Source organism: Geospiza fortis, unplaced genomic scaffold (genome assembly GCF_000277835.1).
Source record: "Geospiza fortis unplaced genomic scaffold, GeoFor_1.0 scaffold194, whole genome shotgun sequence".
NCBI classification, from domain to species: domain Eukaryota; kingdom Metazoa; phylum Chordata; class Aves; order Passeriformes; family Thraupidae; genus Geospiza; species Geospiza fortis.
The window spans coordinates 7,610,786-7,638,463 of record NW_005054322.1 but is presented as its reverse complement, the minus strand read 5'-3'; the positions used below and the strand labels follow the sequence as shown (position 1 = coordinate 7,638,463).

The window sequence follows — 27,678 nt, the reverse complement described above, 5'->3', positions numbered from 1 at the left end:
TTCCTGTATCTTGCAGAAAGGTACTCCTAGAGCTGCCATGAGGAACAAGCCCTGTTTCAGTGGCTGCAATGAAGCCTCCAGGTTGAGAACTTCTTAATTCATAGATCTCAAGTCTCACAGAATCTCTCTCCCTGCTGCAAGATGAGACTAACTCTGTCAAGCTCTTTTTTCATGGTAACTTGACCTCTTAGTTGCTCTTAGGGAAGCACACTTGTCCATCCTTATGTACTGTTAAAAATCTGATTTCATAGTCAGGAGTCCTCATGAAGGTTTTTGCTGACTGTTTTTCTTTGGGCACTGCAATTTCCCACCTTATCTTGAAATGAGCTGGTTTGTCGCAATTCCCAGGTTAGATGCTCTCTCTATATATAGCCCGTATCTTTGAGTTGTGCAGTTTCTGTTCAGACTGCATCTTTCTTTGAGGAGCACTTACTGGATGTGTTTGTTGTGTCCTTGAACAGTGCCCTGAAGCTGAGCTCCTCATTAGTCTTGTGGCGAGGCAGAAGATAATCTTCCAAATTTGGTTCCCAGATGCAACCAGAGCTTACTCTCTGGAGCACATGGGACACTATTTGCCCCACTACATTGGATGGCTTAATCAGGAATCTGGCACATTCTCCCAGGCCAGGTATATAGGAAAAACCCAAGCAAGGACTGTGGTACTTCAAGCTGCTCCTAAAACAGGCCTTGAGTAGTTGCCTGGGCAGGTACTGCCTTATACCTCCAGTGATGACCACTGGGCTTTTCTGGTTGTATGCTCCCTCATCCTCCTCAGTCTCTTCATCATCTCAGTGCACTTCTGGCTACTGGAACACCCATGAACTCTAAATCCTTTATAAAAATTCTCTCAGCCCCTTCAGTGAGGTCTCCACTCACTCAGAAGAATTTGGGTTCAGATGTTCAAGTAACAGCCAGTTCTCCAGGTTTCTCCAGGGCAAGGAAGTCTTGTTTCTGGCTTGGTGGGCATCTGGGACATCAGTGTCATCAAATAGTTTGTGTTGGAAGTGACCTGTAAAGATGATCAACCTCCTGCCATGGGCAGCGACACTCTCCTGTAGATCAGGTTACTCAAAGCCCCATCCAACCTGGCTTTGAACGTCTCTGGGACAGCTTTTCCTGTGCCAGTGTCTCCCTACCCTCACAATAAAGAATTTCTGCCTAATATCTTAACTAAAACTACCCTCTTTCAATAAAGCCATTACTCACTTGTCCTATAACTACATGGCCTTCTCGTGATATAAATCTACATTTTAGGCAGCACTTCTCAACTTTGAAAAATGGTATTTAAGTACTCTACCTTATGACTCATTGATCTTTTTTTGTTGTGTTTGATTTTGCTTGTACTAAGTTAGGTTATGGGGAGCTAGGGGAAGAGGTGAATCGTACAGAGGATGTAATGTTTCTTTCCTTTGCTGAGTACCATGTAGTGCTAAAGTATTCCTAAAAGTTATAGTTGTACCAGAGCAGTCTTGATCCAAAAACATGAGTCTTATACTTGATACCCCTTTAAAGTTCCTAAATTGATCAGGCTTTTTTATTAATTGTTTCCATACAGTGAAGAAGCCAAGTCTCTGCCTGAGCTGCCTCTGTAAATCCAGCTGTTTGTGCAACCCCTTAGTCACTGGTGAGATTCATTTGTAGAGCTGATAGACAAAGGTGGGTGTTGTAAGTCAGGAAGAACAAGAGCAGATTAGATAAGGTTACAGTCACAATTGCCTTGTTTTCTGCATTTTAAGAGGGGTGTGGTGAAGATACATTTACAGTGAGAGATGTTTGGAGTGCTGATTTTATGCTGAGGGAACACTAATATGAAATAGCTAAGGAGAAACATGTTTCATCCTGAAAGTGCTCCTAACAGAGAGCTCCTTCCTGTGGCAACCAGTTATGACTGAATCTCCACAGAGACCCAGAGGATGATGTATTTTGGAAGGGATCTCACTATGGCATCAAGTCTGACACCCTGTTCCAGACAGGGACTGCTTCAACAAGGCTGCTCAGGGTGGTGAAAGTCTTGACACAGTACCTGCTGGAGACATGGAAGGGATTTCCTCAACTCTAGCTGATGCTACTTTGGACGACAGTTGCCCTTTATGCTTCTGATACTTTACCCTTCAGACTGATCTTGCCGAAGCATTCTGATGAGGAGTAAACATGTTGGTGGAATAGCAGCTGATGGGAAGGGCAAGCACGTGCTGCACCTTGCAATGCTACAGCCACTGCTGTGCCGTACCTGGGCAGCTTTTCCTAGGCAAGGGGATGGGACTGACCCACCCAAGCAGCAGTGCCATGGAATGGCTCCAGGCAGTCAGGGTGTGAGATTTGCTCCTGTCACCTCTGGATGCAAACAGCACATTAATAGTGGTGCTGCTGAAGAACTGGCAGCAACTGAAGTCATCTTCTCTCGACTATTTAATAGGAAAACAAGTGGTCTATATACCATGCTGAATGTGCTTTATGACTCTGCCTCATTAGGCTCCCACCGCTGCCTGCTGATGCATGGTACTGCTCCACAGAAACTTTTAAGAGGCTATGAACTGTTGATGACTCAAAAAAAAAAAAAAACACTTTAAAAATCTGCTTTCAACTAAGTAGTCTTGCTGTAAGTGGTTTTAAATCTCTCAGGAAGACTGTCTCCAAAGGCTGAGCATTAATGAGTAGAACATTTATAAAGACCTTAAAGTGACTACAGGTTTAAAGGTTCATGAAGACCTTTGAGTAGAAATTATCTCCTTCCAAAGTGGGGAAGACATTAGAGATACAAAGTCATATTGCTGTAAATTTTAAGAAACCTGAATTTTAACCAATTGCAATTCATATATACTAGAGAAGCCTGTAAAAGAAACCTTGTTAAAAAAGAAAGGGAAATAAATGGTTTATTAGACTTACTTTTTATCTGGGCAGGTATCATCTTATTTACTTTTTTGTCTCATCCACGTTACCGCTTCTCCCATGTACTGTGGGCTTTGGGGAGGAGCTGTCAGCTTTTGTGTGTTTACACAGCACAGTGAGCTAAGCCTCCAGAAACCATCACAATAGGAAACAACTGACACAGTGGTATCAGCCTTCCCAAGGGCTAAAAACAGATGGCTGTTGCCAGAATTGCCCAGAATCAAGTGCTTTGATCCAGTTTTCAGCAAATAGTTAGATTTGCTGAAATTCATCTCATCCTAATACAGGTGTTTTAAATGGGTCAGAAGAATCATGCTCCAGAAATGCCTCTTTCCTTATTAGTAAGGCAGTTATTAAAGTGACTACCTTAAATGGGATGCATGTATGGACTACATGGAAGCCAAATCCTATTTGTAAAATGATTAAAGGTAGACATAAAGGAAAGGAAAAACTGCTCTAAATTGACTGACTTCCATTTAAACCAAACAAACACTTGCTGAGCAAGCATCATAACTAGGCTGGGAAAGTCATAACACTGCCATTAGGGTTCCCTTCATCTATTTTTGAATACATCCAGTATGGCAGTCTGCATTTGAGCTAATGACCCTGAGTTTGCCTTATACTCAGTGGGAAGACACAAGCATGCTCAGGTACGAGTGTATTTCATCTGCTTGAAATACCTTGTGATGAAACAAATAATGCCCCAGAAGAAGCTGCTTCTCTTCACTAGCCATCCAATTTTTCTCTGCAGCACTGACAGAAAACTGAGTTCTGGAACTGCCCAAGAGCAGATGCACCTCAGAACATTTCCCTTTGCTCTCTGTGAGGGAAATGACAATCCTGGGAATGTCTAAAAGGAACTCCTAGGCTTCTTTCTATATTAAAAGGGAAGGAGGCTTCAGCCTAAAAGACAAGGAAGAATCTAGGATAAGGGATAGAGCTAGATCCTGGACAGTAAAGGTGATATCCTCTGTCCTTAGCTGCTAAAAAAAAAAAAGAACGAGCAAAATCAAAATGTGCTCATCCTGGAGCAAAGGTGCAGCTGGAGAAGAGGGGCAACAAATGTGCTAAAAAATGTTACCAGTATCTGATCACTTGTAACAGAGAGAGCTGAGGAAAATGCATTTTTCCACACTGATGTCTCTAAAGTCTGCTAAATAGTAAATGGCACACATGGCATTTCTCTATATGATTATTATTGTTATTGGATTTCATTGGTGCAAGAGACTGTAAAGTTTTTCCTATCTCACAGTGACCCTGCTGACGTCAAATGGTGACAGAATAGGGTTCTTTGCACTTACAAATTTCCTATACAACTAGCTATTACTGCTCAAACTTAACAACAATTTATTCTTCTGTGCCCTGCTAAAGCTGCAGGCAGCTGAAGATGCATTCAAATGAAATAACACTGTTAGTTTACTCACTGTCTTTCCGGTGAATATTATTTCCTTTTGCATTTGTGATACAGCGGAAGATTTCAGGAGTCTTCTAATTATGCAGCAAAATGTCCAGCACCAGATATTGTGTGAGAAGAAAAGAAATATTCTGAAAAACATTTTTTTTCCACTAATATTTCTACTTGTTCTATGGAGGAATGATGTTGCAGATGTTTTCAGTCTTTCTGACCCTTAAATAAAAACTATTTTCAGTGGACTGTTATGCCTGGCAAGAAATAATCTCAACTCTTTCAGCAAAAGGAAAGACCATCAAAATGTAGTAAAAGTTTCACCTGTCTTCTCAGGAAAGGTTTCCAAGTGAACAGGTTGCAAGGATGGGATTAGGGTATAGGCAATAGGTTTCCCTGCTTACAGAAGGAACACAGACAAGGTTCTGCACATAGATTCACTCTTTACTTGTTCATGGCTTCACCATGCCTCACCATCCTCTGCAGGCAAGGCAAAAGCTCAGCAAATGAAGAAGCCTGTACCTAAGATGAGAAACCATCCACAGGGATGTATGGAGTGACTGGCAGGGAAGCCCTCTCAGTCAGACCCGAGCAATGCTGTCAGATCCCAAGGACTGGCCCAGTACAGGGGATGGACATGGCTGACTCCCATCTCCTTCTCGTTGCATCCTTTGAGTGTAGGGCTTTCTGAGCCCAAGATGAATGATTAAGTAATTATTTGCTTCTTCAATGTACAATTAATGTCCCTTTTCTGAATCACAGTTCAAATCCCTTCTAGAAGTACCTTGATATCAGCACAGCAGTCTGAATACAGACAGTCCTAACTTTAAAACAAATTACATCAATACTGTAGAATGGACAGGATTTAGTTTACACGCTGGACACATATGCAAGTATGTATGTACTTTGCAAAAAAACCACTGGAAGTTAATTAATTTCTTTAACTCATGGCCATATATTTAAATTATTATTTTTTTCTTAGGAGCTTGTTGCTTTTCAGTGCAGCAGTATCATACCCTACTATGTTAGCAGTATCAGACTACTCAGATTGTCCAGAATGCTCTGAGATAAGGTTCCTGTGCAGAACATGCTCCCTTCTCCTGCCAAATCCCAGGAGAGACAGTGTGCATCAGCTCTTCAAAGGATTTGTTGTCCCATCATGCTTTGCAGTAGGGAGACAGACTGGAATGGCAGTTTAGTCCTTCAGTTCACTAGATTAAAGTAATCTCTATGCATAAGTTCTGTGCACCACCTCAGGTCCTCGTCTGGACTTGAAATCAGGATGTAAGATGAATATAAATGGCACAGAGATCTGATTTTGGTTGCCTGCAGAGGGGTGAATTTCACCTACTAGGAGCAGTGACAGACAGGTTTCTGAACCCATGTGAAAGTGCTGGGAATTTGCACCGTTTACTGGCTTGGCTGGGGAATGAAAATGCTCACAGGAAATGTTTGACACTTCTGCAGGAATTTGGCTTATTTTGTACTACAGAACAGATATGCTATACCTGACTTTCTAAACTTATTTTACTGGCATCAGAGTAACTAGAAACCACAAAATGAAAAAAAAATTTAAAAAGAGAGTAGACTATGTATAGATATATTTACATCTACATACATCTACATATAGAAGCTTCTGTTCATGGGAATTCTATAAGCCACTGCCTGCAATAGCATCCATCTAGGGGAATTCTAGAGATGATTCTTAAGAGACTGAGGAGATGGGGTTGTGAGGTGAGCCCATCTGTGTCAGCACTTTATCCAGCCATTGCAATGGTCCATGCAGGTGGATCTCAATCCAGCAGGGTGTGCTTGTAACATCTTGGCGATGATACTCTGCTCCCCAGCCCTATAAAAGGACCAAAAAGTGAGGTGGTTTTTTTTTTTAAACACCCAAAACATTAAATCATAACTCCAGTGCTGATAGTCTAACACAACTACAGGCAGTCCACCACCCAAGTTCCCAAGATTTAATGCTTTATCCTAGGGATAATTTTCTTTAGAAACTTAGGTCCTTTTAAGATCATTGTTATCATAATTACGAGGGACTCAATGCTATTAAATTAAAAATCTCAGTCACACTTCCAGGTGCAGAGAACAACTGGCATGGAAAGGCCTGTTTCCAAGCCTGGCTGCCTGGAAACAGCCTGTGGGGTATGGTCCCTGTTATTTGCACCCCAGGGACATGTCCAGGGAAATCTGGCAGACTGCTGTCTGGCACCGACAAAAGCAGGCCGGCCTCTTTCATTAACAGGAACTAGGGATGGTCCTGGGCACTGCTTCATGTATCGGTAGAGATTCATCCTGTGATTCTAAGAATTTGGAATTTCTAAGTATTTGTCTAAATGTCTGGAAACTTCCAGCAGTTCCTATGTACCATACTTAGCCTATGTATAAATATTTTCCACAGGTTTTCTCTCCTTGATCATGTCCTTTTTGCCAACAAGAGTTCCCAGCTGTCTGCTGTGGGAAGTCCTGCAGTAATTTCTCCAGCTCTCTTGGGGAAGATAAGGGATACGAGGCATCTGAGAGAAGGTGGGGATGGGTGCTGGCAGGGAGAAGAGAACACCTGAAGTACCCATGCTTCAAGGAGCAGGTTTAAGTTAGGAAAAGACTTTTCTCCCAGAGAGTGGTTGGGCACTAAAACAGGCATCCCAGGGAAGTGGTCACAGCACCAGCCTGACAGAGTTCAAGAAGCATTCAGATAATGCTTGTGGGTGTGATTCCTGGGGATAGTGCTGTGCAGGGCCAGGAGCTGGACTTGATGATCCTGATGAATCCCTTCCAATTCAGCATATTCTATGATTCAAGCAGGCACAGTGTCTAAGCAGTGTTAAGCAGGCAGCCTGACGTCACAGCAACACAAGGCATGCGAGTCACAGCCCAGAGTCTTGCAGCTCACCAGATGTCTCACTGGCAGAACTGATCTCAGATTTCCATAGGGCAATGTGCAAAACATGGTCCCACTACAGGATGAGGATCTTCATTTGTGGGATGCTGATCAGACACTGAGTCATACCTGTCATTATGATAAGCAGGCAGGTTGGTATTCTTGTCACAACAAAAGGACATGGAGGTATATTAAGACTGATGGTTGCCAAAGTCACCAAAATTTGAGAGTGCTGAGCAGCTCAGACAACTGTGGCTGCCAGCGCAGCTACTTCTTTAGATGATAGCTGGAACACTAGGATCAACACTAAAATGAGATGTCACCATAAGTGGTCTGGATAAAATCCATGCTAATTAATGAAGAAAAGGTGAAAGAAAGCAGAAGAGTAAGATATGGACCCACCAAAGCCCAAAGAGTACTTCCAAATAGACAGCATTTTTCTGAGCTGCAGAGCATTTATCAGACTAGAAAAAGCCTGTGTTCACAGAACCTCAGATTGATGTCCTGTAAATGTTTGCATAAAATGCCAGCAAAGTCAGATTTCTGAGATGGTGAAGTCACAAGTACTCAACTGCAGTGAAGATACACAGCCAGGAGAGCAAGTGTCAGAGGAGCTGGCGCACCTTGCTGACAGGCAGGACAGAAAATCTAGAGTAACGGCAATTACAGTATTCAAGAACAATGTGCCAGATCTGGGGGAGCCTGGCAGGTGGCTGGCCAGAATCCTCTGCTGGCAACTCCCAAACACTCCCAGCAATGCTGTCTCTGGTTGGAACACCCCCAGGTGAAATGCCAGGAGGGCAAGGACTCTGATGCTCCCTGTATATCATTCTTGGGTTGCAGGTAGCCTCCTTCACCTCAGGAGTGAGAAGAGCCCAGAGCTGGAGTTCTCTTAACGAGGGAATGGAGTACAACTTTCAAAGTTGCAATGGCGTTTTCCACAGGTGGTGGGAAGAGGATATGGTACCCTCATGTGTCCTGCTGCTCCTGCCAAGTTCCCTCCTCCTGTGGGCAACAGCTCTCTCCAGCCCAGGCTCCGTGTCCCAGAGTGCTGAGCTTTCAAGTCTGCTGGGTGTTCCCCTTAGCCCCAAGACCTGAGGAGATGTGGGAGGGATTGAGCTGGGTTCAGACCTTGACTTGGAGAAGCTCTCCATCTCTTCCCTTTTTGCTTCAGCTGCCTTAGCTGTGGGGAAGTGGCAAGAGCCTTCCTGCTTTGGTTATCAGCAATGCTCAGTGGATGAAAGCTGCTCTCACTGATGATACACCCACATTTGAGCTCCTCTAAGCTGCTCTCTGGGCACAAAAAGGGCATCAGAGGGGACAAGACCTTCCCCTCCCTCTGTCCCATGCCCCGCATCCAGAAGATGGCACAGCCTTGACAAGTTTCTCACGTCTTGGTCCCTACCTATCCATGCCTCTCAGCTGGTAGCTCAAGCATTGGTGGGGTCAGAGGCAGGGTCTCCAGCCCTTTGGGCTGTAGGTGACCAGCAGTATCTGGACAGGAGTCAGCAGAGAAGCCACAGCAGTGCCCTGCACATGAGGGCTCTCTTGGACTATGGCTCTGACAGACAACAGGCCCCTTTGGCACTGCATCCCCAACATCCAGGATCCAGGATCACTCCTGACCCCAGGCTGAACACAGGAGGGCTCACTCCTTGAGAGGGAAATATTTTGGGAAAACTGAATAAAGGAAAGTGTATTTGCAGGCCAGGAAGAGAGAGCCTAGGTGAGATTTGCATAGCAATTTTCCAGACGTCATGGGAAATAGTTCAAAATATCTCCTTGCACTGGCCTTCTGGTGCCTGAGGCACAATAATAGCTGCTATTATTTCAACAAAGCAAGGTGATAATATGGCAGCAGCATTATATAGTGCATCAACACCACCATTTCTGCTGCCATGCTGGGCATGGAGGCAGATAACACATCAAAGAGCTTGCCCCTGAATCACTGAGATAATGAAAATATTGTGTAACTGGCTACACTGCCTTTACAAACAACATGCCCATTCATGTCTTCAATTAAAGAAAATGCTGTTTGTTGGGTTTCTTGCTTCCTTTTTTTTTGCCCTAATGCTTGTATATGAATAAGATATCAGTTCACTCTCAAGAACAAAGCAACAGCATGGTCGTGGGCATAGAGATTTTGGCTTGGACTCCTGGGAGAGATTACAGGGCACTCCTAATGCTCTTGAAAACTTAAGAAGATGGGTCCCCAAGGATGGCTAGAAAAAGTTAGGCCAGAAAGATATGTAGGACTGAACTCATCAGCTCTGTAGAACTTAAGGAAACTGGACTTGAGCCTCAAGAACTTTTTGGTATCTTAGATGAGAATTCAATCACCTCAATTCACACATTTGTATAAAAACAAATCCGCAAGACAAAGGAACATACTCAAGCCATTTTTATGGTACCTAGCAAGACCAAGAGCTTCTAATGGTGCAACTGCTCTAGTTTGTAGGCTGAACATTGCTGCCAGCTCTCCCCAGCAGCACTATAGCAAGTTGGTCTAGCATCATCTGGAAACTATCTCGAAACACTTGCCATTCTTTGGGAGTTAGATGATACAACAGGCATGCAAATAAATCCTAAGTGCTAAAAGGAGTTGAGAGATCTTGTTCTGGTGAGAAGGCCATTCAGAAGATTTGCAAAAGTCACACAAAGACTAATAGATTTCCCACAGAGCAGTCAGATTGTGAAATTCAAATATGAAGGACATCAGAACAGTAATGGATTTGGTAGCCTCTTCTCTCTTCCAAATAACAGGGGCAAGGTAAAATATTCTCTTGGGTTTTCCATTCTGCTTGCAAGAAGCCCTTCTGGTTGTGTGGCTGGTCAGAGTGAATATCATCAGAAAGTATGACAATATTTGTCAGGGATTGGGCAGATGGCAATCAACAATTCTCTGCAAGCTCAGTAAGGGATGAAGAAGGACCTAGTGTTTCTTGATTAAGACAATATATACCAGTCCATGGTACTGGTGAGATTGTAAATTAGTCTAAATACATAAGGACATTCTTTTCAATGTCTCTATTAAGCTCTATTGCAAACCAGTAACAATAGGAGAGATCACAACTGCCTAAGATATGTGCTACAACATTTATATGTTGCTAAGCTCTTCTGAGTTGAGCTTTTTGAACAATCAGTGGGGGAACACCACCATGATTTCTCTGACTATTTTCCACAGAGAGTCTATGGAGCACCTGAATTTTGTAATCTCAGAGATTTTCAGGTTGACCACAAAAGCTATTGATTTTGAGTGTCTATAAGTTTAAGGCAATAGTGGAAAACAGGCAATATGAATTGCTATTCAAAAGTTGGGTATCTACATCCTCCCTTGGAACAGATTTGATGTGGTCTAGTTTTGCACCAAAGGATGCAAGAGAAAGCAAAAGCAAGGATGAAAGAGAAAGCAAAGAATCCTTACTTTAACAAAGCTCATTCGAATCGTACACATCTTGGTCAGCTCATACACCACTTCGAAACCATGATTTACTGACTGGGCAAGAAGCTGGGCAAAGAGCTGGTTGTTGAAGATCTTGAGGCTGCAGCCACTGGGGATCTTGCAGACCGTGGCTGGATGGAAACCGTGCTGGTAGTTACAGTTGCGGCTTTGCACAAAAATACTGCTGTCACTGACGCATTCAGCATAAACCTCCCCACCGACGTAGTAAAGATGAACACCTTGAAAAAAAAAAGTAACTTGTATTATTTCTCCATTTTCACAACACTCTTCATGCCAGTAATTAATTATTTTACTTGTTTGGGGATACAAGCCCAAGATCCTTCCAGGATCTTTTTTTCTCAGCGCTGGTTTCTTTACTTTTACCCTACAGCACAGTTGTACTAAAGTAGTAATCTTATGACAAAATACACATACATAAACATCAAACATATGTCAACAACAACCTAAACATCAATCAAAACTATCCAAGAATGGAAAAATCACTATTGCATTACACACCTAAATGTATTTTCACTGTTAAACAAATGCGCACTGGCCAAGACCCACTTCACTGCGCACTGTTGTTTTATTACAGGATCCTACTGTCAGACATTTAAAACACAGCATGGCATGTACTTAAAATACTTTTCTGTATTTTGCTTTATCTGCCACATCAGAACTGTGTATTTGCATTTACATGATGTGACTTACTCATCAGATCCTGTTCCAAATGACCTTTAGCAAGAAAATGACTGATTTTCTTCAGAACTTTTCAGTGCCCAAGTGACTTACCAATACTAACTCAAATTTTGACTGTGACTTGAGGAAATTAAGGTGGAAGCACTTCTATCCCTTCAAATATTCTGATGTATCAAGGATATCTGCCTGCATGAAAACATACCTGAACTGGTGGGAGAATTTATCTTAGCCTAATTCAGCAACCTTGGATTTGGGGATCATCTGTAAGATGATAACTGTGTAGATGCCTTCTCTAGCTGATAGCTAGAGAGAGGCACTGTGACCAGATGATTCACTCCATCTGCTACAGAGTGCAGGCTCAGAGCCAGCTTAATGCCATGGAAGTCTGTGCAGGTGCTGAAAAGGCTCTCCCATTCCCTGCCCCTGCTGACACACCTGCTTTCATGCTGGCAGCAACAGCTGAGGATTGGGCTGCTGTCCAGGCTGAGGAACTGAACCAGCTAATAAACTTAAAAACAAGCAAAACAAAATTTATTTTCAGTGAGATCTTGTGAGATCTTCATCAGTACAAGTGTGGCAATGGGGATCCTAACTGCTTGAAAAGTGAGCATGAAAACTGCTTGGAAAGTGAACATGAAGCCACAACCTGAAAGGGGACAAGTCATCATGTGAAAATACCCAGTCACCCTTCCCATGGCTAGATTAGGAGAAATGAACCCTTCCCAGGGCCAAAAGAGGTGGAAAAACTCAATTCTTTGTTCTTGTAAAAACCACCACTAAATAAAAATTAAATCCTCCTCTCTAATATTAGGCATGCTCTTCAGACACACACAAATGTTCACAGAGCCTCAGTAGACTGCCTGCAAAGCTACTGGTAACTGTGCTTTAATAATGCATCTGTAATTAGTTTTATTCCTGCTGTCTTTCATACAAACAGACAGGTTACATATTCCCAGTCTGTTCATCATTCTGCAGTCATAACAACAAGGGGCAGCAGCACATCCTTAGGACAAAACCAGCCTCTAAACAGAAGTGGGAATGGCATGGGGGAAAGCAGGTTGAGTGGGAAAAGAATCTGGGAAAAAATACACTCTCCCATAGTCTTCCAGGGTGACTCAGATGGGAACCTTAAAGTCTGTCTTTAAGCCATCACTTGACTTCTGAGCACCCACAAGATCTGAAATGAGCTGTGAGTGGCAGGGCTGTGGCTCGGAGCACACTCTGGTGCTGCACTGGGAACAGCAGCGACAGGAAAGCATCAGCTCCAACTGCACCAGGCACTGTGGGGTGCTGCACAGCGTGACTGATACCACTTGACCTTACTTCCCATGGAAATGGATAAAAGGGAAGAACAGAAAGGATCTTGATGGAGTCCATATAGCTGTCTGAAATAATCAGATGAAGTGAGAACAGAGGGTAGGAAGAGAAGAAGAAGGACGTAAATGTGCACCACATTTCAAATCTTCAGGAATAGTTACTGACTTAGGGTCACCACAGGGGATGCTAAGGTGAAAAAATTTAAAGGCTGAGTTTTCAAAGTATATTAAGTAACCCATTTTATTAAAAAAATGAAAGCTTTCAAAGGCATTGCCCAAACATTGTGCTACAATAACAAAAACATCAATGCCACTTCTGAAAGCAGAGGTTACAAATTGTTTTCTTCTTGTGAACTTTTTAAAAGCAGTAAATACAACACTAATCAGTGTGTATTCCTATTATTCTAGTACTCATTTACCAGAGGAAAACACCCTAAAGGAAACCAAGGAGCTAAATACATATTCGTAGAAGACCAAATCAAAGGTCCATATGTTTTAGTGGTATTTCATTGCCTCTGCAGAAACTGAAAATTCAGCAGTCTCCAAGCATCCACATCTTTTTGACACTGATCAAAAGTTACTTTTTTGTCCTTGAAGTCTGACTGCTGAAACAGGTCCAATTGCTCGTAGATGTTGCATTGTGTTCTGGATTGTTTTTAGCTTTGATGTGGTATTTCCAGGAAATGGTTTCATGCTGATACTCTAGATGACAATTCAATCACATATCCTTATCCTACTGAGCTAATCTTGTTTACTCACTCTTTTTTTCTCCAGTGTTAACATGTGACAATTGTATCAATTTCAGCAGCTTTCATCTGTCCACCATGCCTTTGAACTCTACACTTCTGGAGCTGCTCTGTGCTCTTCTGCAGGCCTGCACTGGTGCCACTTCTATTCCACTTGTATATGGTTTTTCAGAATTTGCATAAACAGAGAAGAGCAGTAAAATTAAGGATCTCTGATATATTAAGCTCCTCTCTGGGAAATCTGCTCCCTTCCCTTGGGCACATTCCTAGTGTAGGACTTTAAAGGACTTCTAATCAATTAAGACAGATCTTCACATTTAATGAAGATCTTCACAGTTAATGAAGACCATTACCATTAACCTAACTTTATTTCTCTTCTGTCTCCTCATCTTTTGGGGGCAGAAAGTCACAGACTGTAACATTGCCAAATGACAGCTGGGATCTTTTGTCATTCTTCTTTTAGGGCCAGGCTCAGCTTTGATCTACATCCCTCTGACAGCTTACACTGATAGGATGTAAAGCTTTGCTTTATTTTCTAAGAAAGTTAGAATTAGATGTACAACACATTTGCAGTCCACACAACAAACCACTATGGCACACACTTGTATCATCTGTATCATAAGTGTTTTTCATTCTGGGGAAAAGTGCAAGAGCTTAGCACAACATTGCCTGCTCCAGCCTTCAGGTTCACTGCTGTTTGCAAAAAATGTACCACATTTGTCTCAGAGCTTCCTCATATTCAGTCATTCAACACTAGACTATCAAGAGCCAATTAAAATATTGCTCTAGGCCTGGGAAATGAGGTGAGGTTGACAAGATAATAGGAGTGGAACAATTAGAGTTAATTAGCCCAGTGGGAAATGCATTCCCAGGCAGCTACTGGTGAGAGGCTGGGTTGGCAAGATAATGAGTTGAGACTGGATGTACCAGAACAGGCAAAGCTTCATCTGCATGGAGAAGTGGCTGGCACAGGGCTTCTGACTCACCACCACGAACAACAGTAAGTTCTGGGAGAATATCAAACCCTACACAGTCCTGGGGAGCTGGGACAGAGTGTGTGTGGCCATGTGTGTCCAGGTGAGGTCTCGTGGTGCTTGGCCCCAGCAGCATGTCACACTGCATGCTGAGGGTATATGTACACCAGAGACCAGAGCTGGAGCACACAGAGCTGCACCAGCAGCCAGTGGTGGGAGAATACAAACCTTAGTTTTACCAGTGAAAAGCTGACAAAGCAGGGAATCTGACTGGCAGGAGGTGGGTGGGAGGGGAAAGCTACAAACACAATTCCACCAGAGTTCTTCAGCTAAGTAACTCAACTACTAAGTGTTTCATCCATCTCCCTTTGTTATTTGGTGGGAGGAGAAGCAGCCCTGAGGCACCAGCAATTATCCTTTTAGTGGCATTTCAATGGCAATATTCCCAGTTGCCAGAAGCTCTAATAAATAAAATGAAAATACATACTGCTAAATTAGAACACACAACTATAAACAACATTTTTCTCTTTGCTGGCCAAGTAAATAGCCTTTGTAAGGAGTTACTCTGTTGATTGTTATCCAGTCAGAAAAGAATCCTCTGCTTTTCTTCTATTTCAGAAGTTATGTCAAAGGTCTGATTTTAAGGCAAGCACATCTGATGAATCAGCTAGGTTTGTTCATGCAATGTATGGATCTTCTGAGCTCTGAATATTATTCCTGAGGAGAGGTGATTTCCTCTTACCTTTTCCTATGTGTCTCCTGGTGTTTTCTATAGTAGAATTGCGGTTTACATTTGAGAGCAGACCCAAGCAGAACCTGTTTTTGTTATTTGAAGGATCTGTAAATCCATCTATAAGGATACTTCGAGAGGAGGCCTGGAAAGTCTCCCCTACCCGGTTGTTGAGTTCATAGTAGGCAACTGAGCACCAGTGTTGGGGTTCCTCATAACAAACAGGCCGAAAGTCTGTAGGAAATAAAGTTAAGCAGCTGCTCAGGTTTCAGCAATATTTTTTAAACAATCTTGCTCTGTTTTCTTTCATTCCCTCCCACTCTCAGCCCCCCATCTCTTTATCTAAACAGTCACTTATGTCATACTTTATCCCAACAGAATCTTCCATTGCTTCTTGATTTTATGACTGAAGTACCAAACATGCAAAAGGTTGGTGCATCAGCTTAACTCTAAGCCTTGAAGAGCCCCACTTCTTCTTAAAAGTGGAAGCTCCACTGCATTAAATCAACCACACTGACATTCCTTGCTGAACTGGGACCCGAAATATACACTGAAAATAGTAAGGGATACATCTGCTCTGCACATCAACAGGAGATAGGGATGACAGATGGGCTCAAAGCAAGTCAAAACTGAGCCAAGTTTTTGGTATTAGGCTGAAGGCCTAATACCAAAACTCTGGAGTTCAGAAGTAATAAATCACTCCAATTTTTGCAGGCTTTCAGGCTTTCTGCTTCCATGTGGGACTGTAAGCAGAAATGTCAGCAAGGTCATTTCTTTGGGATCTATCCCTGCTCAGGTTTTCTAAGTCGGAGACAGAGAAAGACTCAAAAATGTAACAGAATCTCTGAGCCTCATTTGTCCTACAGGAATTAGTAGGAAACTTTATCCTGCCTGCTCACCACAGGCATGTGAGCCCGCCTGCCCCCAGAGCACCTCTGTGCATAACCTCTAATAAACTTCCAACTAATATTCACTAGGATAGTGATCAGGGATGGTAGGCAGTGATAAAGAGATTAAACTAGCTTGACAATTTATTTATAAGTATGGGTGTCTGATAACTTGTTATTATCCAGCCATTCTGTGTCCCCATCCATAATTAGCACTATCTCCTCTCATTCCTTCTGCTCCAGTTCCATGCTACATACACACTCCTCACTGTTTCAGAAGGCTGGCAATATTTTTTAATGTGCATATGTGTGCAGTGTTCAATCCTCATTCTTGAAATGACACTTCTTTAGGAACACAATATGATGGACTAAAAGAACAACAGTGATTTTTCATTGCAGTAGCAGGAAGCCAAAGCAAAGTCAGCAAAGGAACTCCATTTCCCCTTCCTACTCTGCAGCAATGGGCTCTGAATGGTGGGGGCATCAGGACTAGCCAGTACTAGCCCAAAGGTAGGAAAGGCCATCAAGAAGAGAGGTCATCAAGTTGTTTGAGGGTTGCAAACAGGACCACGGGCCCTTCTTTGACCATTAATGCCTCTCACTAAAGAATTCTTATAAGACGACAAAGACTTTGGAGTGCTGTCAAAATATCTTTGTACTCCACTAGAATATGTCCTTTTCTAGCCAGCCAGTACCATAACATTTATACAAAGATGGCAGTAAAAAAGGCCCTACCATAAGGCTTTAAAGTACTTGAAACCTAGAGCTGAAGGTGATAAAGAAATGAGTTCTGATATTGATAATGCTTTTGTGTGCTATATTGCCCCACCATCCCTGATTTGATATGTTTATCTTTACAATGTAGATAACAGTGTTTTCTTGCATTAACAGCTTTTTAACTGTAATAGTCCATGGATGCAAATAAGGCCTAAACTCTGTAACTTTGCACATAATTCATGGAAATATTACATCAACCTCTCCTGCTAGCTAATAGATGGGTCTAGCACACAGCCTTACTGCAAAACTGACTGAAACTTATTATAACAGATCACTAACCCTTCATGTGCAAATAACAATTTTTTTAGAACAATTTTTTTCTTAAAAGTTTTTATTCAAAGAATAGTACAAATGGTATTTACTTTCAGCTTCTCCATCGGCAGATTTACCTCCATTGGGCAAAGACAGCACTAGCTGACTTTCAGCTATTGCATCCATTGACCGTCCATTATGGATTCCTGGAGGTTCTCTTGCATGGTAGGGCGGAGGTGGAGTTTCCACTACAGAAAGAAAGAAAAAAGAAAGGAGAAAGAAAGGAAGAAAGACACCTAAGTCACTATGTTGATAAATTCCTCCTGTTTTTTCCTGATGAGTATTTTACTATGTCAGTACTGTTTGTCTTGAGAAGACTGGAAAAAGCACAGATCTGAATCTAACCTCCCTTCAGTCTCCAGATTAAGACCATTGTATGTTCAGCAAAGATGGGAAGGAAAAGCTGTCATGTTGGACATGCAGTGCTTGAAAGAGAGAGGGATGGTCACAACAGTGCCTCAGGCCTAGACCCATGTAAAATCAAGTTCTCTGTTAACACTGGTTGTTACCCTAAGAAAGTAATGCAGTTTCATCTGTTATTTCCAGAATTCTGTCTTTAATTTAAAACTTGAGGAGGACGATTTAAGAGCAGAAACTGACTTTATTTCATCTTCTGAGAGAAAGCTCTCTTCCTTCATAAACTGTAAAAAAAGCCTATGGAAAGCTGCAGAAATCAGACTTGACAAAACTCCCTCCAGACTTGTCTTTTTCCCCCTGTCCTGCAAGGGAAGTCTGTCCCTCTCCTGGTTAGTTCAGTCTCCCATCAAAGAGCAATAGATATAATGAAAACATTGGGAGGAGAAGTATCAAGTCACAACTGCTCGGTTCCTGATTTGTTTCATTTACAGCAACATGAGCTAGAAAACAGAAGGTGACTCTACAGTGGGGATTATCCAGAAAGGCTGGAGGCTTTAGAAAGCCAAATTAAAAAGGACTTCATTTTCATATTATAAAATGACAACGTTCAATGCATAAGCACAAAAAGTGTGTAGTTCTGCCTCATTTAAACAGAAACTCAAGGGGCTTATATGAAAATTATAGCAACATACAAGCTTGCAGGACAAAGGGCCTCTTTAGGAAGGGTTTAACTTGGTTCCAGACTGAAATTCCCTCTTGTGTTTGGGGTCTGCTGGCTGGCCCCTCAAAATGGAGCAACTTGACCCAAAGTGGATAACTATGAACTGTATCATGAGACAACCACTGAATCTTCCAAGTAAGCCATGTTATTCTACTCTATTTAAGCACTGCCCAGGACCTAGGAATTTCATACACTATATGATATTTCTAACACTTAGATGACATAATCCTTCAACAGAAACCAGTAAAACAAAGTCAAGAAATAGTGGAAGAGAAAATAAGTTACAGAAAGGAATATAATCACAGAATCATGTGGTTGTATGGATATTTTTGATGTCTGCTCCTAAACTAGTCACATTTAGGTCTCCTTATATCCACTAAAGAAAAACAGGAACCTGCAGGCACATTGTATTGGACATATACAAGAAGATGCAATGAATCCTTTTCTAGGAGTGTCTGTTTTCCTCTATTGGTTACAGGGAGAGTATAGATAATTCCATGAGATGCAGAAACCTGCATTGCTGACATCTATATTTGGTCACAGCAACCCCTCTCAAGGTTCTTGATGTAACTCTAGTTTGCTTTAGATAGCCTGCCATCCCTAATTGTTACACAGGCAAATTTTGCTTATCAGTAAGCCCTGTGCTGTGATATACTGAAGGTCAGGTTGAGCCACTTCCATTATTAAGTAGCTTTGTGAGGTCCCAAGTTCAGTTAAATGCACGAGTCAGAGTCATTACACAGCTGGAATGGGCCCGATTTACCTGTCAGGACCAGCTCCACTGAATCCAGCTTAGTTACACACAGGTGAAAGAAAAATATTGGCAAGACAAACAAGTCTTGCTACTTGATGAAATGTTTCAGTGTTGCTAAATATGATTTAATCAGAAATAGAGATCTAGAGAAAAAATGAATGAAGGCACATTCAATGAATGAAGAGGGAAGGAAAAACACACTGTGTTGAGAGTATTCAATTTAAAAGGAAGTTCAAATGCTACAAAAACCTTGTAAAAAAACCTTCTTTCTTAAAATGAAATAGGAATATCATTAAGGACCTGAATTTAAATGCTTCATAGTTAAGACACTAAAATCTTAAATGACAAGATTCTGACCTGAATTCATCTTTGTGAAAAAGCTGACATAACTGAAACTTCTTGAAAGTTAAAGTGCTGAAGTGAATCTGAACCATGTTTTGCTATTAAAATTAGCTCTTAGCTGTGTTGCATTAGCAGCAAAAGCACAGTTAAATTTTCAGGTAATTAGAGCTGTACTAAGTCAGGAGTTCACAACACAAGCAATCTGAGTGACATAAGCCTGCTAATCTCAGAACTGTGGAACATGTTCCAAAGTCACAGGAACTTGCCTGGTGACTTCTCCAAGTGTTGGGCCAGATTGTTAAACACCTTAACTTTCTGAAATTTATACAGTCAGTAGGTTGCCATAAACTTAAAAAACTTTCTGCACACCACTTTCCCCATTTTATCCTTTCTCCTTGATGGAGTTTCTAAAGATTCCTACCCTGACCATCCTAGGTCCTTAACTTAGGTCTTGCAAGTACTTTTTTCCATGAATTGTACCAGAAGCTTGGATGGGCAGCTTTGGACAGAAGGGTGGCCTGCCACACCTGCTTCTCTCCTCAATTTTTCCCCAGAGTAATCATGACATCTCACCCAGGCACTTCTAGGAGCAGGATGACTACAGTTCTCAATCTCTTGAGCATCTGTCAGAAGGACTGAGAGACAATATACAGGAAACAGTCACAAGAAATCACATTCCAAGTACATTCTATCCAACAGTTCAATCTGCACCTACAGTCTGGGGGGAGCACAGAACTGTCACCTGAACCCAGGCCCGGGCACGACCCTCAAATGCCTCAGTCAGGGTGTCCCAAAGCTCATTCTTACCTGTGAGCTGATAGGGACTTCCTGGTCCAGAAGAGCTTTCTGGTGAGTTGGGGTAGCTGATGCTGTTAGGTGACTGGGAGAACATGTGGCTGGGGGATGATGGGAAAGGGGTGCATGGAGGATGCTGGAAAGAATCCGGGTAAGTGGCGTTGTGTGGCATCAGTGGCTCGCTGTGCAGAGAAGTGTTTCGAAATTTGGCAAGGAGGCTGAGGTGAGGGTTAAATTCACTGTGTCTTGGAACAAGTACAGGAGGTAGAACTGAAAACAAAAACAGAAAAAAATTGTTAAAGTTGTGTTCTTGAAAGTATATCTTGTTTTAAGTTAAAAAGAGGCATATTCCATGCTGCTCAAATATTGCTCTCTGTATACAAGTCATTGAAGAGTAACAAACCTGTCCAAACCCAAGAATCAGAAGCTGAATTCTTGGACATTTTTCCTTCAGATCTGCAGCCAGTTACAGCAGTTCCACATGCAAAATAAGGAATCTTGACTTGAGCAAGGTACCATAAAATTCATAAATACGGCTCATCTCTCTCAAAATTACCTATTCCTCCCTTCTTCAAAAACTGAACACATCAGAAGTTTTCTAAATATTATCACCAGGATGTGCCAAATTCACAGCCAAGTTTAATAACAATTAATAATGCTCTACAATACACTGCATATTTTACTACCAGTGTGTTACAGATGGGCAAAAGGAAGTACAGACCTGAAGCCAGACACCAGATCTAAAATGTTGTCAGGTACTTGAAAATGCTGCCAGACAGACAGTGGGATCTTTGAAAGGAAATGTAAATGACAATTCAAACATTGCAGCAATATCAATTTAGGTCTTGCAATATAGTTAGAAAAGATCTAGCATAAGAAGGCATATGTCAGTGGTTGGTATTTAAGACATGAAAAATGCAGGCCAGAAAACTGAAATCCAAATTAACCCATTTAAAAATTAGTCTAGTAGAAGATACTGCCTATCCACAAAGTCTCTTCACTTTCATCTCACACTGTCAGTGCTGCTAACAGCACCGCCCTTTTGAGAAACCCAAAGCTGATCCAAATTACTTTAGATTCTGACATATGAGAAGCATGAGTAGAATTAAGACTCAAAACACTTTGAAAATCCTGAATAGTAAGATACCTATGAAGATGCAGTCCCTAGGCTGGAACACAAGGAGGCTTGATGAATAATTTTCAATATGAGAGTTCAACCTGAGGCTTTAACTGTGTCTTCCATAGTCCTTGGTGGGGAGAGCAGCCCCTACAATGGGTGATTTCTGTACCTCAAGATTTCTCTATTAGTTACAAGCTCACATAATGCCTAATTATCTTAGCTAAGGCTTTCAACACAGGTAGGGAGAATGAATTCCCAGTTGGTATCACGTAGATCTAAAAGTCCCCAAAAAAGATAAGGAGGCAATTTGAGTTATTGTGAGAAGGATGAATTGTCCCAGCATCAGGGACAATTCAGCAGGCTTGTATTGACTGACCTAGTATCCAGAGTTCCTCTGGCCTAAAACCCAGCAGCACATCATCTTCCAGTCTATCCTTACTGGTTTATGGAAACAAATAGCAATGTACGCTCTTGTTCTCTTGTTTTTAAATGTTGATGGGAATATACAGTTTGAACAAGTTTTAACATATTGCTTGGGCCAAAAAGCTGTCTAGGTAAGGCAAATTATTTTTAGGTAGGTTAGCTAACAACTTTTAATTACAGCAAACTCTCATTTATCCAGCTTAATGAAAGAGTGGAATAATTGCTATTGAATAAAGCAAATAATGTATAGATAATGCAAAACATGTGCATGAGAAGAGGCTGCAGGAACTCTGCTTGGAATGCACATCAGTTGCTCAGAGAGCTGGGGCATTTACAGTGCCTGGTACCAACAATGGGTTTACAGCTTCTTGCTTAATGTAGCACCATGCTGCAGTAGAGGCAGGGTTAAACAACTTGTCTGCCCACCCACTGGAATATACCACTGGGAATTGGCTAGTCACCCATGACCTGAGGAACTGAGCCCTAACACTATGCAAAAGATTGGACTGATGGCAGGGAGTTCACTGCAGAAGTTATCTTCTCCTCTGCCCAGAAACACAGGCACTGGGATACCTGCTAAGACACCACACATGCATGGTTCTCTGGCCCAATGCATTGCTAATTAGCCTCTGGCCAGGACAAGAATTGGTGCTCTGAAGACTACTTTCTTTCCTCTTGCCTCTCATATGCCCCTATTTGTGGCATGAAGAGTTTGCTGCCACTTTCTTAAATTGCTTGGTAGAGAAAGGTATTTCTGCTTCTTTACTGTTCTTTTAGCTTTAAACATCCAGGTAGGACTCATACAGGCAATACAAGTATTCACATCTGGCATGCACTGCCCAGTCCCCTGTGGATCTCTTCACAGCCAGTGGAGAGGAATAAACTCCTTAACTCCTATATACTGGGACAAGACCAATACCATCACTGCATATATAGTTTTGGTGAGCTGTATTCCTCCCATCCCATGCTCCTATGAACAGCTCCAGGCTGTGAGCTGTTGCTGCTCCTGGAGTTTTCCACAGCAGCTCCATGAAACTGGTAGGATGCTTGTAAGGTCTGCTGCTGATCAGCCAGCTCTGACCAGCAGCCTTCAAAAACGAGGAGCTGGTGATCCCTTTGCACCCAGCAGAGGTGCTGAGCAAGGCACAGCTGTGTGCAGCAATGTCCTGCAGTGCTGAGAGGCTGACACCTCACTGTGGGTACCACAGCTGAGGGAGTTGCTTCCTTCAGCCCTGTGAGAACTCAACTCCTTCTCTACATGAAAGCTGAGAATCTGGATGTGTGAACAGTGCTTGCCAGGGAAAGCCTTTGATTTGTCCCGAGTGAGTCAGCAGCAAGAATTTTCAAGCCTTGAACTCCTTCCTGGCTCTGACCATGGCACTCTTAATTTCTGCTCTGCTGAACAGTTTGTTTGCCACCTCACTCCCTCTTTCCACTGACTGTTCTGTGAGTGCCTAGAGGGATAAAGCCTCTGTGGTGGGGAGGCATTCCGAGATGTTCTTGTTTGTGGCTAAGAGTATCCCCCAGGGCCTCGTTCTCCTTGTTCTTTTGGTAACATGTCACTCTCCAGGGCTCAACCACTCTGAAGGATGTGTGACCAGAGGCATAAAACTGAGTAACTGAATGTGTTGGGACCTGTCTGTCCTCATAAATTACCCACATTTTCTCCGCTCTTTGGGGTTCTTTTCTTCTACGTGCTACTGTCCACCAAGAGCCAGAGGTGGATCCTTCCTTCTGTGCATGCTGATGTGTTGCTGATCTTTTTCTTTGTTCAATTGAAGACAAATATGGTCATGTCCTAAGTCCTGCCACTGCTTTTCATACCTTTCTCCCATTCCCTTCAGCTTCAACAGTCCTTGCTGGGAACCTGGCTGTGCCTGTGACTTCAGATGCTAGCAAGCAAACTTCTCTGCCTCATTTTAATTTCAGGTACAACATCCACACTGCGATTTCTCACACATTAATCCATCTCCACATAGTTTACTGCTTTTGGAGACCACTCTCCAGTGAGATCCATCTCTTTCCTGTGCCCATGGCTACTCCCAAACACATGGCCAACAGTGAAGCCATCAGGTGGTGTTCCACCTTGCAGGCTATCACATCTTAGTCCCACTCAGGCTTCATGAAAGCAGTCAGTTAGTCTAAGTCAAAAATTCTCCTGTCCACAGTGCACCCTCAGATTTGCAATACTTACATATGAATGATCTCTTATAAAAACAATAGGGTACATGTTTAGGCAGCTTCTGCTGACAACAAACCAGATTTCTGAGAAGTTCTTTGAAGGCAATGATGAAGGGGGAAGCAGAGCATAACCAACATACCTACCTCCTTCAGATTAGGTGGCCTAACTCCTCTCTCTAGTGGGATGTTGCACACATAGAGGAAATATTTTCTGCCTTTTTTTTTCCTAAGTGGCACCTGCTTTCAGCAGACCTGAGAAGAAATCTGCCAGGAATAGTTGTAGCAGCAATAAAAGCCATGTGCAATCTGTGCAGCTTCAGTAGGAGAGCCTAAAATGGGACTGAGCAGCCTGAGGACACAGCAGAGGTAAGGAAATCCCTGAATCTCTGACCAGATTTTAAAGCTGTACTCTAGTAACAGAGGTCTTGGGATTTTCCAGGCTGTCAAAGAAAGGATGAGGCCCTCCCTCCCATTTTTGACACAACTCATTCATTCTGGATTGAAGTTAATGGATCTGGTCATGGAGTGGTTGACTCAGCAAGAAAGATGGCAGTGATGGAAAATGATCCCCAAAAGGGTGGACATTCGTATGAAAATAATGCTGGTATTTGGATTATAAAAAATATAGTGTTGAATTATTCAGTGGGGGATTCTTTAGCTCCAGAGGATGAAACTCAGAGAATCTCATATAAGCCTAAGATCACCAACAGCCAAGATGCAGATTTCCTGCAGTTAAAAGAGGACTGTTGTTTAAACAGACTGGCACCTAAACCAACCACTCTCAGCCTTTTCTGTGGTGACTTCACTGCTACCACTTTCTCATGAAGCTCATTTGTTCTCTTGCCTTGCCAACACCTCCTTGCACCACTGCAGCTGCTGCCCCAGAACACCTGAGTGGGTTGCACTCTGCTATACTTTACAAATATATACTATAACTGTGAGCTTCAGCTTCTGAGTTGTGCCTGTAAGCAGAGTTGTAGGAGTGAATACAACAGCCTGAGAGCAATTCCTGGGTCCTGTGTAGAACTGGCACAGCATAGCTTGGATCCTCACAGTTGCACTCACTTTCACCTCCAAAACAAGGTGGCCAAATCCAAAGTGCCCAAAGTCCCTCCGGTGGGCTAACCCTGCTCTCTGAGAGCTGCTAGTCCACAGAGTCCACGTGGGTGAAAGCTGTTCCTGGGATCGTGTTACCAATTCAGCAGTACCCAGACCTGCACCTTGTCCTCTTCTACTTTACTAGCACAGATACTGCCAGTCTGCTTCATAGACAGACAATAGAGACCCATTCACAGCTGAAAGCTTCTGAGTTTCAGGATCAGAACAACAAGCTTTGGCAGCCATTTAGCAGCTGCTGGACTATTCCATTAGCAGTGTTTGTTAGCTGGCACTGAACAGATGAGAAAACCAGGGTTGAAATCAGCACTATTCAGTGCTGTCAGCTTTGAGGAGACTCCATTAACTGCACCGAAGTTACACCAGAAGAAATGAGAAGGCACTAAAGACTGCAGCCTGCAAATAAAGAAGTGAAATAAACAAAAAAATGTGATATTTTATGAGCATCCTTTCTTAAATTATTGAAGAGTTTACTTTAGAAAGGCGTGAGATCAGCTTTTTCCACTGAAAACTGTTGACAAGCACTACTCAGTGTAGCTGTAAAATATAAAAGTTTTGACAATGTTTACAGGAGATTGGATACGACTTCACAGTGACAGCTCTGCTGCACTGGAAGGATTATCAGAAGAGGAAGCAGCCGCTGGTGTTTAACAAATGTTAACAAATGTCTTTCCCTTATTTCATCTGTGTGAAAAGAAACATCCCACAGTTCACTTATCTGATCCTAATGTCACCTCAGAGTAAAATTCATGCCAGACAAGGAGTAATCTCAGAATAAAAAGTATACACTTACCAACTGCATCCATTAGTAAATTAAATTACTGTGATTTTTGGCAGTAAGGGAGAGCTAGGTTAGACATTAGAAATAATTTTGAACTGGAAGGATAGAAAAGCAATAGCTTCACTTGCCTGGGGAGGTTGTAGAGCCTTTATCACATGGGATTTTTAGAGCTCATTAGGAAAATATCTGTCAGGAACGTTCTTGGTAATTTGGTTTGGTTCAGGAGTCTGGGCAGAGGAAATCAGGATGACTGCTCAAGACCTTTGCCAGCCCTTCTTTCCAAGACCCCTATAGAAGTCAACACTGAACACTAAATTTTTTTTAACAGCTGTTTCATTGACATAAAGCCCAATTAAATGACCTTTTAGAGAGGTCATAAGTTTTTAGTGCAATCCAAAGAGGGTTATCAGTAGAAAATGTCAAAGTTTTATGGGAACCTGATGGATTTATTTCACATAAACTCTCCATTTAGGTAAGTAAATCCCACTTAAGGCAGGCCACCAGGTATTTTAGGAAGAATCAACTGACCTGGTTTTGTATTCACTGCAAAATATGCCATTTTACTGCAACTCTTATCTTTGAAGAGAGAGCTAGTGTTTCCTGGGGCTTAATGAGTCAACTGTTGGTTTTCAATGGGACATAAATCTCACCACGGTGGTGAGGCCAGGCTGGTGCCCAGACTTCATGCAAACCAGTTCAGATGGGGAGGATTCAGCACCCATGCCCAGGGAAAGGAAGCTGCTTTCAGCACCTTGGACAAGATCCGGGTGCCCTCAGAGGTCCAACGGGATGCAGACCCCAACGGGAGAGGGGCTCCTTACTCCCTCCCCAGTCCTGGCTGCCAGAGCTATGATAGCAGCAGGCAGGGTAAGACCCAAGATCCTTCCATCAGATGGAGCCTGCCTTTTCACATTTCAGAGCGCTGCTGTAGGATGCACCAAGACTAGACCTGCCGGAGCAAGAGCTAACACAGAGATGCAAATCATCTGCAGATGACATAATTACCTGGGGTTTCCACCCGCCGGTAATGGTAGGGGTTGATGCACACTTCTTTCTGTTTCGAGCCGAAAGGGAACTCACAACATTCCAGTGGTTTCAACTCATGGTGAGATTGTAAGTCAGGCCAGCGCCACACTCTGCAGTATATGACATGGGGAAGCCCCTTGCGGTGAGACACCTGCAGCCGCCCGTCCAAGGAACGTGGGATCGTGACGCATTTACTGGGCTGGCCTGGGCAGCTCAGAGCCCTCTCCAGTTCTTCCATGGCTCCTTTTTTCTTCTTTAACTTCTTCACCAAGGAATCAACAGCTTTTTCTGCCCACTTTTCTTCTTCATCTCCTTGTTTCCAGCCCAGCAGCCTTTTCACTGCAGGGCTGGTGAAGGAGAACAAGGAGCTGATAGGGGTGCTGGAGTGCATAAGAAGCAGAGATTGCGCACAATCGTCAAGGGAAGCACAAACTGTTCTCCTGCCTTGCAAGGCCTGCACAGAGTTTCCACAGTGTTGTGATGGACACTTCCTTCAGTGGATAAAGGAAGAGAGGTTCTTTCACACGTACGTTTTTGTAGTCTTAGGCACAAGTAGTCCAACAGGGTGGGTCTCAGAACTTTCCAAACATCAAGAAACTGCTGATGAAGCCTGGAACAGCAATACAATACATGGTTAGGCTTCACACACTATTTCCATTGTTCCTTCAATAAAATGTTTTGAAAGAGAAATCATTCCAAATGTGTAGTTAATTTTCAGTGGTTTTCTGTTTGGTTTTTAATGTTTATTTTGGGCCCAAGCCTCTCTTCCACACTATCCACCCCACTCATTTTAGAGTTGGGGATTTCATGGAAATTGTAAAGTACCCAGTCACTTCAACTTGTGTTTAGAGTTTAATGCACCAGGCAAATGGTTGCAGGACTAAGATTATTATAAGAACAAAATAAAATTTACCCTCTTTTTTATATGCTGGTAGCTGTAGGTTCAGCTCAATCATCTTCTATGTAAATAAATCTGTGATATCAAATTCTATGGA

The 27,678-nt window shown here is 42.6% G+C and overlaps 1 protein-coding gene across 3 annotated transcripts in view; it reads right to left on the bottom strand.

Moving 5' to 3' along the window:
- The window catches only part of SMAD9 (SMAD family member 9), a 28,891-nt gene extending 1,597 nt beyond the window's left edge, over positions 1–27,294 (bottom strand). The window contains exons 1-6 of one of the 3 annotated variants that reach the window (XM_005420807.2): positions 26,663–27,294; positions 20,049–20,306; positions 17,145–17,255; positions 15,104–15,325; positions 10,609–10,865; positions 2,481–6,143 (exon numbers count right to left, since the gene is read on the bottom strand). In XM_005420807.2, the coding sequence (XP_005420864.1) occupies positions 6,000–6,143; positions 10,609–10,865; positions 15,104–15,325; positions 17,145–17,255; positions 20,049–20,306; positions 26,663–27,074 (1,404 nt within the window). In that variant the 5' untranslated portion in view covers positions 27,075–27,294 and the 3' untranslated portion in view covers positions 2,481–5,999. Of the gene's footprint in view, positions 1–2,480; positions 6,144–10,608; positions 10,866–15,103; positions 15,326–17,117; positions 17,256–20,048; positions 20,307–26,662 lie in introns of those variants that run through there. The other 2 variants (XM_005420806.2, XM_031056764.1) reach the window with 2 other exon arrangements.
- Between the last annotated feature and the right edge of the window lie 384 nt (positions 27,295–27,678).